The sequence below is a fragment of the Capra hircus genome, chromosome 9, assembly GCF_001704415.2.
Source record: "Capra hircus breed San Clemente chromosome 9, ASM170441v1, whole genome shotgun sequence".
Lineage (NCBI taxonomy): Eukaryota > Metazoa > Chordata > Mammalia > Artiodactyla > Bovidae > Capra > Capra hircus.
Window position 1 is genome coordinate 81,777,360 of NC_030816.1, and position 17,065 is coordinate 81,794,424.

General features: G+C 43.3%; 1 protein-coding gene and 1 non-coding gene across 2 annotated transcripts in view; one reads left to right on the top strand and one right to left on the bottom strand.

Moving 5' to 3' along the window:
* SNX9 (sorting nexin 9) overlaps positions 1-17,065 on the top strand; it is a 91,488-nt gene that overhangs the window by 44,291 nt on the left and 30,132 nt on the right. The window contains exon 5 of the mRNA XM_018053410.1: positions 15,072-15,237. Coding sequence (XP_017908899.1) covers positions 15,072-15,237 — 166 coding nt within the window. The remainder of the gene's footprint in view (positions 1-15,071; positions 15,238-17,065) is intronic.
* TRNAW-CCA lies at positions 16,735-16,807 on the bottom strand. Its single transcript has one exon. It is a non-coding gene; the product is annotated as a tRNA-Trp (tRNA).

Consider the following 17,065-nt stretch of genomic DNA (forward strand, 5'->3'; position numbering starts at 1 on the left):
CGATAAACTGGGAATATCCTTGCAAGCGAGGGCGAGGAAGGAAAAGGGTCCTCTGGGGTCAGTGTCAGAACTCTGGCTGGAACAGGACACGACTCTGTGGCCGTGGCCCGTGACTTGCGCGTCCAGTGTGAGCCCCCCCTCTTGCGGGTGCAGCGCACGGGAAGGCAGCTGCAGAGCCAGTAGTTGGTACTCTTACTGTACTGCTTCTGGAAAACTTGGAAAAGCGGGATAATTTGAGAAAAATGTACTGAAAATTTAATATTAATTTTAATGAATTTGACCAATTTAGGTGACTACCTGACTCAGTTCAGTTCAGTCACTCAGTCATGTCTGAATGACTCTTTGTGACCCCATGGACTGCAGCACGCCAGGCTTCCCTGTCCATCACCAACTCCTGGAGCTTACTCAAACTCGTGTCCATTGAGTTGGTACTGTCATCCAACCATCTCATCCTCTGTCGTCCCCTTCTCCTCCTGCCTTCAATCTTTCCCAATATCAAGGCCTTTTCTAATGAATCAGTTCTTCACATCAAGTGGCCAAAGTATTGGAGCTTGGACAGCAAGGAAATCAAACCAGTCAATCCTAAAGGAAATCAACCCTGAATATTTTTTCAAAGGGCTGATACTGAAGCCGAAGCTCCAGTACTTTGGCCTGGTTCAGTTATTGCTAAATGATTATCCAGAGCCAGCGTCAACAAGAAAATTGAGAAGACAGATCTGAAAATGTTACTACTTCCTACCTCTTTAGAAATGAATGGGCTTTAGGAGATATCTCTTGATATTTTTAACTACATAAAAGGCTTTAAATAGTGTAAAGGCTAGTAATCATCTCACAGTTATCTGCTTATTTATATCTTAACCTTTTAAGAGAGTTTTTCAAAGTACTGTTACTAAATGTTAATTGCCGATTTTATACATTTTAAAATAGCTTTTGTGGACATCCTGAATTACAAATTAGTCTGGTTCAGATATTTAAAATTTGGAGGTGAAGTTATCACCATAGTTGAGCATTCTCTTATATGTTGTTAATATATAATACCTGAGAATGTTGGCCAGTTAAAGTTTACTCAAGATAAAATGTGAAGAAATAGTGGTAAAATCTTGTTGTTTAGTCACTAAACTGTATCTGACCCTTTTGTGATCCCATAGACTGCAGGCTCCTCTGTCCATGGAATCTCTAGGCTAGAGTACTGGAGTGGGTTGCCATTTCCTCCTCCAGGGGATCGTCCCAACCCAGGGATCAAATTCATATCTCCTGCGTCTCCTACATTGGCAGGCGGGTTCTTTATCGCTGAGACACCAGGGAAGCCCAGTTAAACGTTACTTGACATTTTACCAGGGATTCTTAGCCTGGGTGCCGTTAACATTTGGGGCCTGACGCTTCCTCGTTGTGATAACCAGCAGCGTCTCTGGCCTGCCGCACCACCTTCACAGCAATCACCAAAACTGTCTCCAAATGTTGCCAGATGGGCAAAGTCAGCCCAGCTGAGATTCACTGATTATACAAAAACACCGGTGAAACCGCATTAGTAAGTAAAGGACAGCATTTCAATAACGGGGAATTAAATTGAGATAATCATAAAATAAGTGAAGGAAACAAAACATAGAGCTGTTTATCATATTTTAATTCAGGGACCTACTTCAACCATTAGCTCAGGGTCGGCTGAAGCAGTTTAACTCATAAACACAAATTTAAAATCAATCTCAAATTTTATTATATTATGAAGAAGATTTCTCACTACTTAAATGTAATATAAACTGGTCAGCATAAGTATAATTTTTTTCTTCCAGGTTGGTTGAAAGAAAATATAATCAACTTAATGACGGTTGGGTTTTACTAGTCCAATCTGACATTAAATCTAATCAGATCCTTTGAAAGCAAAGACAAACTGAAACCAGGAGTAACAAAATACAGAATACATGACTGTAATTAATTAATCTGAGCATTTGAAACTAGAGTAAAAATACTTTTAACAGCCATCTGTGGTCTCAGTTGTCTGGGATATACGGACAATCTAAATGGGCCGAGACTGTGGTATGCTTTACAAATGCTGTTGTTAATTGGTAGCTTTGGAGAACGTTGCTGTCAGGTTTTTCCATTATTTCATTTTCTGAATGTTGGTTAGAAAATACTATTTTTGTTCCAGGGATATGACTCTTGGGCTCTTCTAGTGATTCTGGCGTTGCCTTCTCCCCCGGAGGAGAGTTTGTTTGGAAGCAAGTGTGTCAGAGGAGGGCGTCCCTTGTGGCTCAGCTGGTAAAGGATCTATCTGCCTGCTGTGCGTCAGAAGGAGCCAGCCCTCTCCTCTGCCCATGGGTCAGGCAGGCCCCCGCCCCACTCCCCCCTCCCCCCCTGCTCCCCCTCTCCCCTACTCCTCCTCCCCCCTCCCCCCCTCCCCCCCCCTCAGCTCAGCACACCACACTCTTCCTAATCAGTATCCTTAGTCTTCTCAGCACCACTTGTTTTGAATTTGGCTTTCTTCCCACGCAGGCAGGGTAAAGCCACACATTCAGCTGCTGCTTATCTATCTTTCTAACTGTCGCGTCTTTCTTTTAAATCATATTTTTAGACAGATCTCTCTAAAAGGTTACATTCTACCTGCAGATGTTCATAAATAACTTACTTTGAGCCTGTTATTTTTTAATTTATCTGAACCCTCCTTGACTTTTGAAGCTATACTGCATTTCAGAGTAGTTAGTTCACACATTTTTAACTTAATATGTAAAATAGCACTTCCTTTTGTTTTTCTTAAAATTCCTAATTTCAGATTGTTGAGGCCCCTTCTGGTTCTAGCTTCTTACTGAGCAAGCAGAGGTAAGTGCAGTGACTAGCGTAGTGGTAGATAATGTTCGTGCAGCAGCCCCACAACCCACTGTGACCTTTTTCTTTCTTGTTTAGAACATGAGGGAACTCCTTACCTGTAAAACACAGACTCGCCGCTTGACTGTGGCATAGACTAGACTGTAAACGTCAAAGGAATACAATGCATTATTCTTTAAATGTGTTGGAACAATTTAATTTGGACACTGATAAAGCTGTTTATTTTAAATACTTGGAAAAAATATAGGCAACATTTTTTTTTATAACCTTGGAATATAGAAGGTGTTTCTAAATACAACACAATTCATAGCAACCATAGAGCTGCTACATTTAAATCAAAAAGTAATATTCACCTAGGAAAAGAATTTCTAATGTGCCAGAGGTACCAGGTAATTCTGTTAATAGAGAACTCTCATAAATCTATAGGGAAAAGATGAACAGCTCAGAAAAGAAACGGGCGAAGGGGGTGAACAGATTTTTTTCACTGGAAAGGAAGTACAAAGAGCCAGTAAATATTGCAAAATGCTCATTTTGAAATTCTTTTCATCAAATTAGCAGAGAATTTAAATGTTTTAACACCTAATGTGAGGAAAGGGATGTTCAGTAGGCAATTCCAATGTGGAGCTGGTGAAGATAAACTGACAAAGCTTTCTGGAGGACAGTGTGAGAGTCTGTGTTAGTACGTGAAGTGTTTCTGCTCTCTGACCCAGCACCTGTGAGCAGGACCCCCTCTCTGCTGCCGGACAGGTGTCTGGGCAGGAAAGGGGGTCCCCTGCAGCACTGTTGCACAGCAGAGCCGGGAATCCACGTCGTCAGCAGGGGCTGGCCAGGGAGACTGCAGGACAGCTGCCCCGCGGGAAGCCAGGGCTGCTGGTAGAAGAACGAGGGTAGCTTCAGATGTGCAGACATGGATGATTGCGCCTTTACAAAGGCATCTCCCTACGGATAGTGCTACCTTTCTTGTGTTTAAATATATACACAGGATCTGGGAGTTTGATGAAAATGGTAATGATGACTGCACAACACTGACAATGTAATTAATGCCATGAAACGGCGCGCTTAAAAATGGTTACAATGGGAACTTTTACATTACATTTCAGCACAATAAAAATTTTAAAAATAAATATATACATACCACAAAATACAAGCATATATATATATACACATCACAGTTGCAAACTGTGTAGAAAACTTATTGCAGGATATTAAAGAAATGAATTAGATTCTTGTTTTTTCTTTTTCTAGTACAGATTTTAAGGTGGATGAGGACAGCTATTACAATACCTTTAAAAAAGAATAGTTTTTAGTGGTTATTGGTGGTTTCATTGTTAGTTATTTATCTGGTATTTTACAGATTCAGGAGCACTTCCTATTAGTAGCTGTGCCTCCAGAATGTATTAGCCTGCTGGTGAAAATAAATCTCAGATATCGTTGCAAAACATGTGTTAATAGTCGTCCTCATGTTGGTTTTCGCCCAGTTGTTAGTGTTTAAATTATATAATTATAAAAAGGTTCTCAGTGTAGATCTTTTAAAAAACTCTTCAGTCACTGAATCTTTACTTTTTAGAAATTAATGAGACATTTTTGTTTGCTTACTCCTTGGAAGGAAAGTTATGACCAACCTAGACAGCATATTAAAAAGCAGAGACATTACTTTGTCATGAGAGGTCCGTTTAGTCAAGGTTATGGTTTTTCCAGTGGTTATGTATGGATGTGAGAATTGGACTATAAAGAAAACTGAGCACCAAAGAATTGATGCTTTCGAACTGTGGTGTTGGAGAAGACTCTTGAGAGTCCCTTGGACTGCAAGGAGATCCAACCAGTCCATCCTAAAGGAGATCAGTCCTGGGTGTTCATTGGTAGGACTGATGTTGAAGCTGAAACTCCAATACTTTGGCCACCTGATGCAAAGAGCTAACTCATTTTAAAAGACCCTGATGCTGGGAAAGATTGAGGGCAGGAGGAGAAGGGGACGACAGAGGATGAGATGGTTGGATGGCATCACCGACTCAATGGACATGAGTTTGAGTGAACTCCGGGAGTTGATGATGGACAGGGAGGCCTGGCGTGCTGTGATTCATGGGGTCGCAAAGAGTCGGACACGACTGAGCGACTGAACTGAACTGAAAGAGCAGTGGTGCTTAAACACTAATTGAAAGGTGTATAAAGCTAGATGTTTTATCTGAAAGCTTTTGACTTGAGGGGTTTTATTTTTCTAAACCCCTTATTTTAATAAATCCCTTTTGAGGGGTTTATTTTTCTATCCTTTTGAAATACTAGAAAGATATACATACTTGGAATAAACTACTTCTCCTTTTGTTAAAATTCTTGCTTTTTATCACACTGAATCCCAGTTCCCCATGGATGTCTGTTCTTCTGTTCCCTGGTTTTCCATCCCATCCTTCCTCCGCTCCACGCAAGTTGGTGTAGTGGGAAAACTGGTGTAAGGTTTGACCTTAGAGCTGGGTTGACAATCTGGCTCCACTTGCAAAAGTCGAGGCTGCTTCCTGAACTGTCTGAGGACCAGGCCACTGGTGTAAGTGGTGTTGGACTCACAGAAGATGTTTAAGAAATACTCTCCTTTTCTCATCTCTTCCCTCTCCAGGGAACAACCTCATTCTGCTTATCCTTTTTTGTTCCAACCATCTCCTTCTACCCTCTCTAGCTGGGCAGAGGATTCCCCATATAAATATCTCCCAATCCTGAATTTTCTCTGTAGTTTGCTCAATGTCCAGCTTTTTGTTCAGCATTTCTATCTGCCTGTCTCCTCTGGATCTCAAACTCTGCTTGAACAGAATTGCTCATTATTCCCCCACAAATCTAGTTTCTCCTCCTGACTTTCCCATTTCTCTTTCTCTGAAATGTTGTTTATTTCTATACTCTCTTTTCCATTCTACTTTTAAAGCCCTGAGTGCCTTTGTGAGCTGTAGTTATGACAGGAGTGTCCTGAATCCTTCAGGTGTGTAAGGGCAGGAACACGCTTGGCTTTGATCCCAGACCTTGCCTGGAGTTTATTCCCAGATCCCATCCTTACTGTATGACTCAGGGTGACTGTCTTAGCTTCTGTGTGCCTCAGTTTCCTTCTGTGTAAAGACCTCACAGAATTGTTGCAAAGAGTAAATGGAAAAAAGTTCTAAAGTGTTTATAACTATATGTGGTACTTAGTAGGGGTTCAGTTATTTTCAATAGTTTGGATATTAAACAATTCAAACCAGTCAGTCCTAAAGGAAACATCCCTGAATATTCATTGGAGGGACTGATTCTGAAGCTCCAGTACTTTGGCCACCTGATGTGAAGAGCCAACTCATTGGAAAAGACCCCTGATGTTGGGAAAGATTGAGGGCAGGAGGAGAAGGGGACGACAGAGGATGAGATGGTTGGATGGCATCACCGACTCAGTGGACATGAGTTTGAGTAAGCTGTGGTGAAGGACAGGGAAGCTTGGTGTGCTCCAGTCCATGGGGTCAGAAAGAACCAGACACGACTTAGCGACTGAACGGTGAGCTGTTTAAGCTTTGGGGGGTAATTTCCAGTCAGTAGTGCTGCTGTGACCGGCTGCAGATGGATTTAGAATGTTGTTGTGATCTAGCCTTATTTTTAAAAGAATGTGTAAGTTTTTATATTTCTGTAGATGGCTTTTTTAAATCAGTAGAGTTTCATCTGTAGAATTCAGTGATGTCCTTTTAGCAAAAGATCTATAAACAACAAAATGGGAAATTTTACAAGTCCTATCTGTATTTTGAGCTGAAATGATTAGGCTTTTTGCATAAGACAGTTTATACTTTTGGTGGGCCTTTTTGAGAAAGAGAATTAAACCTTTATCAGAAACTAATTGAAATATTCTTGGCTTATAAAGGAATCACATTATTTACTATCCCTATTTCCTGACACAGCTGGCACATGGTTATTAAACATCTGATGAATGAGAAATGTCAGATAAAGACGTTGTGCCTCATTCAAGCAGATGAGTTACAAAAAGCAAACCAAAATACCATAACCTCGGCTTTCACAAACCCAGTTAATTTCTGTTCATTTTTGTTGTATGCCCCTGGACAAAGTTTTCCTCCGGAAGTTCCTTCCTTCCTTCTTTCCCTCCAAGCAGGAGACCATATATTAGGGTGTAGCAGTGTGAACAGCTGTGACAGCGTAACCAGTAAGGTGTAGACGTGTGTGACCGAGGCACACACGAGAATTTCCTTGCGTTGTAATAAGGTGGACCTACGAATGCTTTCAAAACCTTTCCCCCAGGATGATAATACACAAGGTGGTGAGCCCCCTGATTACTGACCCTCCTTACCTGATAGACTTATCAAACTGAATGACCCGTGTTGACCTGTACTGAACTTTGAGCATCCTCTGTAAGGAACCAGGTGGGCAGCGGGAGCTCTGCTTGCTCGTCAGCATCTGTTGAACCTTCCTATATATTGTTTGTACTCTTGTTTGCTAGTTTGGTAGAAAGCTCGGCAGAAAGCAACCATAATGAAATATAAGTCACCTTTTGCATTGATTCTCAGGCCTCAGTTTTGGCCTCATAGCTGAGGTCTGACCTAGTTTGGGTGGACACAGAGAAGGGCGGGCGTCCGTCGCCTGTCTCCCCGTCTTCTCTCTCAGTACTGTCAGTCTCTTGATCTGGGCAGTGAAGAGTGTTCTTCCTAGACTGTGTCTTGAAGAACAGGAAAACCAGTTGAACTGAAAGACCTGATTTCCTCTGAATCCATAAGAAGATCCTGGGAAACCAGTGAGTCAAGTCAGTGTTGCTGTGGTTTTCTAAACAGGCCCTTGCCCACGTTCACTGACGCCTGTTGTCAGAAGTAAGTGTTTGATTCTTATATGTCCTGGTGGCCCAAGGATGTCATCTAAGAAGCAAAGTACAGCTAAGTAGCAAAATATAACAAAACCAGATCCTATTATTTTTGTGGCCAGCGGTTGCAGACTAGTGGGGTTTTTGTTTTTGTTTTTTTCTTTTTTTTTATTTATTTAAAAAGAAAGTTACTTAGGAAACAGTTTAATTCTTCCAGTGTAAGCTTCTTAGGGTGGGGCCAGAGCAACGTTCAGCCTAGGGATATTTTTGCCTCTCTCTCCAAGCCAAAAGCCTTTGCGGTTCTGTACCTAATATCACACCCCGTGAATCCTGAATTCTGAGGTTTTCCATGCTGGCTGGTGAGATCCGCCCTGCCGAGAGGTTGATACTTAACCCTTCATGTGGTTGCTTCCTCATATGGGTGTGCTGATCAGTACGCAGCCTTAGACCTGGGATCCCATCCCCACCCCTTCACCCAGTCTCTGGGGCCTCTGTGCCGCTCTCTCCTTCTCACTGCTCTGCCCCAGACTCCCAGCTCTGTCTCCTCAATTCCCAGAGACCAGTGGTCTTTGTGTGGATCCCCCATCCCTGACCTGAGGCCTGGAAAGTCTCTCTAGGTAGGTGTCAGGTCCCCTATTGCCTGTTGGCCAGTGATTTGAAGACAGCTTCATATATAATGTCTCTTTTAGTTTTAAGTGGATCCCAGTTACTCCATCACGATTGTCTTCTTTGTGTATTATTAGTTGATTTCCAAAACCAAATTTACTTACATTTACAAAATGGAAATCACACCACCACTTTCTTCAGAAGGAAGTTATGCCTGGAAAGCATGTTCTCGAGCACTATGTAAATGTTAATAGCCGTGGCTTCCCTACTAGATAGTTGTGGAGCTGGGATTCAAAGCCTGGAAGTTGGGCTCCAAGGTTGTCCTCCTCAGCGATGCTGACTTGGCCACTGCCTAGCTCCGGGGAGCGTATCAGTTCTCTCTTCTCAAGTCAACTCTGCACATCAAGGTGGTCAGCAGGCTCAGGAGCTTGCAGCGTTCATGGCCTCGCGGGCTGTTCTGTGGTCTTAGCCGTTCCTAGGTAGGTTCTTTGTGGCTTTCAGGTTCCAGGAAGCTTTGCTCATCTCACATCTGGTGGCTTTGAAAGCACTAGTTCAACATCCTGACATTTTTTAAAGCTTGACGTTGTTTTCCCCTGGAGTTCTTTTTCTGTGACTGTATGACTTGCATGATATTTGTTCCATTCCTTCTGTGCTGCATATAATTACTTTTAGTGCTTCAGTGATACTGTGTTGTGACGATAACAGTCTTTAGAATATATATTAATGCACGGAGGATAACCCACAACTATACAGTAAGGGCTTTGGTTTCTGCATGTAATGTTTGTGCATGAGTGGCATGCTGGAATTTTCTGCTGAACTTAGCCCTGCTATGCATTTGCTGTTTTTAGCTTCGGTATACTCTTTTTTTTCCCCCACCCTTCATTTACTGAGCACCTTTTTTTATTTTAAGGTGGATATTTTGGCTCAGATTGGTTGTCTTGAAAGTCTCAGCCAATCACCACCTTCTTCATCTTCTCCTTCTCCTTCTCCTTCCATAAATAAGGTAAAATTCAATTTGAAACCCTTAGAACTAATCCTTTTCCCCTAAGCGAGGTGGTGTTTCCAGTAAAGTATCTAACTAAATAAAGGTCTTCTTGGGAACATGGCAACATAGAAAGTGAAGTCACTCAGTCGTGTCTGACTCTTTGCGACCCCGTGGACTGTAGCCCACCAGGCTCCTCTGTCCATGGGATTCTCCAGGCAAGAATACTGGAGTGGGTTGCCATTTCCTTCTCCAGGGGAAGCGTCCCAACCCAGGGATCGAACCGAGGTCTCTCGCATTGCAGGCAGACGCTTTAACCTCTGAGCCACCGGGGAAGATAGAAAGTGGGACATATAGGAACTGAAAGAGTGATTGGGATTTATACCTTGGAGACCTTTCAGCTAAGACTTTCAACTAGACTTGATTGGTGAATTTATACCATGGACAGTGAGGTCTAATGAAGGATTTTTAACCATGGAGTTGACAGTCTGGATGGTTTTGATGCTGTAAGGGGGGGGCTGGCCCGGAAGAGAATGATGACTCAGTAGAAAGGAGAGAAAGGGAAGACCTGGGAGCAAAGGAAAGGAGAGGCCCCTCGAGACCTTAGCGGAGGAGCAAAATGCATTATCATGCTGCCAGATGTCTGCAGGTGAGAGACAGAAGGGGTTCTTGGAATTGAGAGCAAAGAAGTCAGAGGCCAAAGGATCAGCTTGTTCTATAGCCCAGTTCATTGCAGCTGGGGTAAGGCTTTGAAGAAAAGCAAGAGCTCAGCATTCAGCACACAGAAAATGTGCCAAAACCCCCAAGAATCAAGAGTTGCTTTTGATCTTTAGGGGAAAAGACCATCAATTATATTTTCAAAACAATGCCAGATCACATTAATAGAGAATCTTTTATTTAAATAGGTGATTATAGGCACTTAAAATACTTTCTATTCTAGCTAAAGATTTGTTTCCTTCAGATACATATAAGAAAGAGAAAGGAGACAGAAATGTTTTGCCATAAAGTGTAAACTAATGGGGATTTACTCAAAGATTACCAGTCATCAGGCTTTTCTTTATGTTCTAACTGAGCCATGTAGTAAGACGACCTCTGCTGAATTTGTGCCATGTGCTAGATACTCTGTGAGATGTTTCATATGCATTATGTCATTTAATGCTTACAAAAGTCCTGTGAGGAGGTTAATGCTGTTACACCCATTCAGTAAGTATGGAAACTAAGAGAGATGGAGCGAATGACCAAGTTCATACAGTTAGTAAGCAGTAAAGCTGGGATTCAAACCCAGATAGACAGCTCTAGAACTTAAATTCTTAACCACTGTACCCACCAGAAGTTTACTTGAGTCAAATCACAACAGTTTCATAAAGAGATTTAACATTCAACCTGTGGGCTGTTTACTTGAGTCAAATTGCTACAGTTTCATAAAGAAAAAGTGAAAGTGGCTCAGTCCTGTGACCCCATGGACTGTACAGTCCATGGAATTCTCCAGGCCAGAATACTAGAGTGGGTAGCCTTTCCCGTCTCCAGGGATCTTTCCAACCCAGGGATCGAACCCGAGTCTGCTGCACAGTTTCATAAGGGGATTTAAAATTCAGCCAGTGGGCCAGTGTTCTCATCCTTGCCCCCCTTTGACATGTATTTGTGAGATGCACCGCTTTCCTGCAGGCTTGGTGCACAGATGGAAAGTAGAGCGTGAACAAGGGGAAGGATGTGAGGAAGTCTGGGAAACTGCAGGTTGACACATAGAGTGAGGATCAGTGGTGACTAGTGAGGATGGGGAAGTCATGGAAGGAAAAGGTAGGATTTTGATCAGTGGACTGATGAGCTTAGAATCCATCCTGTGGTCAGTGAGGTCTAGTGAAAGGTTTTGAAATAATAAAGTTGAGTTGGTCGGGGAGGGGGATGTTGTTACCATGAAGGGAGGGAAAAGAAGAGGATGAAGACCTCGCTGGGTAGAAAGAGCAAGGAGAGCTGGCAGAAAGCAGAGGAGAGGCTTAGTCAGGGGACAGCAGGGTTATTGGGGGTGGAGAGCAGAGGAGCCAGAGGCCAAAGTACAGGGAGGGCGGGTTCAGGGGGAGGCAGACCCCGGTAGGCTTCGGGAGCTGGTTGTTCAGCTGCTGTTAGAGGAGGGGCCGTAGTGATAGAACCTGGGGAGATTTCTAGTTGGTCAGGTTTGAAAGATTTATCAGCACAAGTCAAGTTGAAACAAGATAGAAGGAATATTCCCGGGGGTGAGTGGGGGTTGGGGTTGGGGAGGCAGGACAAAAGCAAACAGTGATTTGCCAACGAGGATTTCATCACCCAGGCAGAGCTAAGATCCTGTGCACCGCCCAGTCGCAATGCACTGATTATAAACAATTTAGTAATGAAGTAGTTTTTCAGAGTATCATGTTATGTGTTTCAGCTTTTTTAGGATACTTGCTGTGAATTTCATGTCCCATTTGTTCCTTGGTGTTGATACAGTGCCTTTCTCTGAGGGTTTGCCAACAGCCTTACTCTCCAGTGGGGCTGGACTTTCTGTTGTTCTAGATTGCAGCTCTTCTGTTCCTTTTCCTCAGCAGTTTCTAGAAATGCCAGACGAATATCTGTACTTACTGTCATGCTACCATCCAGAATTTGCATACCTTTTGAAGTTTTTATTGTGAAAACAAAACCTCCTGGTTTAGAGTCTGGAGAGCACAGAGTATCTGTCCCCCCAACCCCCCAAGAAAGCTGTGGAGGAAGGGATTCTCTTAACTGCAGTGTGACTGGCCAGCTCTCAGCGCAACAGCCTTCTTTTCCAGAATCCACTAGAGTGGCTTGAGAGGAGCGCCTTGTCAGCCATGTATTTGAGAAATTGACAGTCATATGGATTGACAGTCAGATGTCTTTCTTCTGTTAATATTTGACGTTGAGCAAAATCATTAGTAACGTCACCTTTTTCTTGAAGGTACAAGAGATGTTAGAATGCAGTCACATTTCCTCTTGTAAAACGTGTGCTCTGTTGGTGACGCTCCTGGAAGGTGGCTGACAGTTATCCCCCCAGGTGTCAAATGGTGAAGAGTGAGAAAAAACCCAACCACAGTGGCATTCTAAAATATCAGAGAGGCATATGAGGCCATTTGGGTAATTGCCTTGCAAACCTTTCCTCTCTCTCTAATATCAGGTTTGTTTCATTTTGTTTTGTTTATGTGAGAAGGAAGACTTTGCTATTCCATGTCCTTGAATTAATAGAGTTCAGCGTTGAAAAAAAAATTTTAAGGCATTATTTGTTTTCCCTAAATTTATCTACAAATTTAAGGTTCAAGTGAAATCATGTTTTTTAAAGTTGACATGTTGTTATTGTTGTTGTTTAGTCACTAAGTTGTGTCCGACTCTTTTGTAACCCCACAGACTAGAGCCCACCAGGCTCCTCTGTCCATGGCATTCTCCAGGCAAGAATACTGGAGTGGGTTGCCATTTCCTTCTCCAGGGGATCTTCCTGACCCAGGGATCAAACCTGCATCTCCTGCATTGATGGGTGGATTCTTTACCACTGACATACTAATCCTAAAACTGAAGGTTGTTTTAGTTTTAAAAACAGAAAACTGATGCTGAAGTTCACTGTAAAAATAATAAAAGATGTTATGGTAAAGTACAAACTTTACCATATGGCATTCTGTCTAGTGGGCTCCAAAGTAGTTTGGTATTAGAGGAATGCTGCTGCTGCTAAGTTGCTCCAGTCGTGTCTGACTCTGTGCGACCCCACGGACAGCAGCCCACCAGGCTCCCCTGTGCCAGGGATTTTCCAGGCAAGAACACTGGAATGGGTTGCCATTTCCTTCTCCAATGCATGAAAGTGAAAAGTGAAAGTGAAGATGCTCAGTCATGTCTGACTCTTAACGACCCCATGGACTGCAGCCCACCAGGCTCCTCTGTCCATAGGATTTTCCAGGCAAGAGTACTGGAGTGGGGTGCCATTGCCTTCTCCAATTAGAGGAATAGACTATAGGAAAGAGTCCCAGAAATAGTCCCAAGTCCAGTGTATGGTAAAGGTGAATCAGTGGGGAGAGAATGGATTATTCATTAAATGATGTTAGGGCAACAGATGACTACAGGGAAAAATTAAGCTGGATTCCTATATTATTTCTTATACCGAAGTCAATTCCATACAGGTTGAAAATTTAAAATTTAAAAATCTAGGATGAACCTAGAGCCCATTATACAGAGTGAAATAAGTCAGAGAAAAACAGATGTCGTATACTAATGCATATGTATGGACTCTAGGAAAATGGTACTGATGATCCAATTTGCAGGGCCCCAGTGGAGACACGGACGTAGAGAACAGATTTGTGGACTTAATGGGGGAAGGAGGGGGAGGAAAGAAGCAGAGAATAGCATGGAAACTACCATATGTAAAATAGATCACCAGCGGGAATTTGCTGTATGACTCAGAGCTCAAGCTGGGGCTCTGGGACAACCTAGAGAGGTGGGGAAGGAGGTTCAAGAGGGAGGGGACATGTGTATACCTGTGGCTGATTCGTGTTGATGTATGGCAGAAGCCAACACAATATTGTAAAGCAATTATCCTTCAATTAAAAGTAAATAAATTATTTTAAAAATCAAGGAAACAACAAAAAAAAACCTGTGGTTACCTCCGGCTCCTCTTAACTGCAGTAGTCCTTGAAATAGGGTGGCATGTATTGCCCATTCAAAAATTTTATTTATAACATTAATAAACTATAAAATTATGCAAAAGAATAATGGGAGAAAATATTTTAAAAATAACTTGGCATGATAGCCCCATTTTGTGCAAGACGCCACCCCTTGGCATGTAGTAGGAGTGTAGGAAGGTGACTATACGATCTCTTTCTAAAGCAGTTTGACAAAATCTTATCAATTTTATTAATAAATGCACACTTTCATTACCCAGTAATTTTCTTCTGGGAATTCCGCATAGATCTATTGGATATGTGAGGAAAGATGTGTAAGGATGTACACTGCAGCGTTACTAGCAGCAGCAAAACACTGCAAACAAGTTAAATGAGCATCAGCACGTGCTGCTTAGATGACGGGAAACAGATACAACGGAGTCGCGTACAAGAAGGTCATCGTATTAATACCTAGGAGAATGTTTCAGGCTATAGAAAAACAAGAGAGAAGTGCAGAGTAGAAAGTGCAGTTGGGGCTCACTTAGAACATGTTTAAAGCAAAAAGAATCTCACTGCATGGCATGTGTGAGTATGTACAAAGGGCTTTGTTAGGAGTCGTCATCTCTGAAAGAAAGACTAGCATCTTAAGGTGGTAGGAATGCTTTTATATATCATATCCTTCTATTCTTTTGATTTTTTTTTTAACTGGGAACATAATACGTTTTGAAATAAAAATTAAAACAGCTAAAAATGTAACTGATTACTATCAAGCAGTTAAGGTCAATAAAGCATATTATTGGCATATATAATCTCAAAAACATAATATTAAGTGGGGGAAAAAAGCATGCAAAGAGAAACAGACGGCACAGTGTTGTTCAGGTCAGCTTTGAAAATAGAAAATAGTTGTTATTTATGAGTATGTCACATATTCTGTTACACAGTGGGAGTGTCAGACACACATGAGGATGAGAGCAGGTTCAGAAAAGCCGTTACTTGGGGGAAGGGGAAAAAAGAGAGTTTCTCTGTTAACAGCTGTAAAGTTCCTGAGCAAACACGGCGAATTGCTAGCAGTGAAATTCGATTGATGCTGCTTTTTGTGCTTGCCTACATGTTTCTAAAATTTTATTTTTTTAATTATTTTACATTTCTATCAGTTTTTTTTCAGCACCCCTATTCAATTGCTTCCTACTGAATTGAGTAGTGCTTTCTAGAAGTCACAAAAATCCTCTCCTTTTTTTACTCCTAACAACAGGTCAGCAGTGGCAGTGACCCCTGGTCAGCCTGGAATGCTTCCAAACCTGCAAACTGGGAAAGCTCGGACAGCTGGGGAGCCAAGCCGGAGGGGGCCACAGCCCAGAGAAGCGCTGCCAACAACTGGGACTCTGCCTTTGGCCATCCCCAGGCCTACCAAGGACCAGGTGAGGGGGCCACCCTTAGAGGGCATCCCAGGACCAGGTGAGGGGGAGGGGCACTCTTAGAGGGCACCCCGGTCGAAGGGGTTTAATCACAGGAACTGTGGTCTCACTAATGGCAAACTGACTCTTCTGAATCCTAATGAGGTAATTATACTCTAGTCCGCTCTCGGTTCCCTCAAGGAGAACCTTGTCACACATGCAAGTGCTTTCAGGGACCAGGTTCATAAAGTGAAACAAGAGAGCGACCCTGTGGGGCTGCGGAGGACAGAGGGGGGCAGTGGGTTGATGCCGCTGCAGGAAGACTGAGCTGGTGTTCCTGGTGTTCCACCAGAGAGGCTGGAAATCTCGATTTTTTTGTCATCTTCCCACTTTAAAATCCTCGCTATTAACACACATTTGTTTTTAAATCTCGGGCCAAAAAAAATGAGCACATGGATTGACTGTGGTTTATCACCTGCTGGTGTGTGACCTCTGACTTAGCTGTTCTATCATTTCCTGAACTACCTGTTGGACTCCCCGGTGCTTAATGGAAACACTGAGGCAAAGGAAGACTGTCTAAAAGCAGAAACAGTTCAGGAATTAAGAAAGGTTATTTATGTCTGTTCTGAAATTAAGAGACCCGCCCACTGTTTTGTAATGACCCCTGTCTAAGCTCATTGTGCCCAAAACTGAGTGTGCTGAATGGCAGGAGGCGTGGGTCGGGAGCCTTGAAGGGCGCAGGTGCTGCTTTCTGGCTCCCACCCTGCCCGGGAGTCAGGGGCCGGGTCCAGACCAGACTGCTGATATCGCTTCTGCAGTGACGTGGTGTCGCTGGAATCCTGGCCCAGATCTTTCTGATACCTTCTAGTCTTTTCTTTTTCCTTTTGACATTTGTCTCTGGGCTTCTCATGGTGGCACTCTCAGGGAGGAGATCCCAGGGCACTTCCCTGCCTAGTGCTGAAGGGACACCTCAGGCCTTCAGAGGTGGGAGACGGAGGCAGAGAACAGTGGTGGAGGGCGGGCGGGAGGAAGGCTGGCAACACCCCATCTGACACGGAGAGGATCACTAGAACGTCAGGTCAGGCTCCCGGCGCTGTCCCAGTGCTTGTTCCTTGCTTCTCTCTTTCTCCTCCACCCCCTCGTCCGTCTCTGGCCTGCGTTAGTGTTAGTGTTGCGCGATTCCTTTCCAAAGAGCTGACACCCTTTTGTCCTCCCCAGTCTCTTGGCTTAAAGGGTATTTGACCTGTTTATTTGCAAGTTTATAAAGCTAGGTTTATCAGTGTGTAGGTGGCTCAGGGGTAAAGAATCCATCTGCCAATGCAGGAAACACAGGAAACATGGATTCGATCCCTGGGTTGGGAAGATCCCCTGGAGAAAAGAAGGGCTACCCACCCCAGTATTCTTACCAGACATGACTAAGAGCAGGACAGCACAGCCAGGCCTCTAGCAGACCTTCCCTGTGCACCAACAAGGGTTTGCTTGGCATCTTTTGGCTTCACCACATAGCATGTGGGGTCTTCGTTCCCTGACCAGGGATTGAACCTGAGCCCCCTGCATTGGAAGCACGGAGTCTTAACCACTGGACCACCAGGGAAGGCCCTCCGGAGTGTTTTTATCGTTGACATTTATCTGAAGTTACTTGGACCAGCAGCCCTCTTTAGTTGTTTCTGACTTGTCTTTTGTGCCAAAAGGCAGAATCCTCAAGACTCACAACTGTAACTCACAAGCGTAACAACACAGCCTGTACTCTTCGCATCTTTATTGTAATCCTGACTGTGTACCCTTTTCTTCTTTAAAAAACTGGTTAACCCAGTTGGTAGCTGTTACCAGAAAATTAAGTCATCCTGTCTTT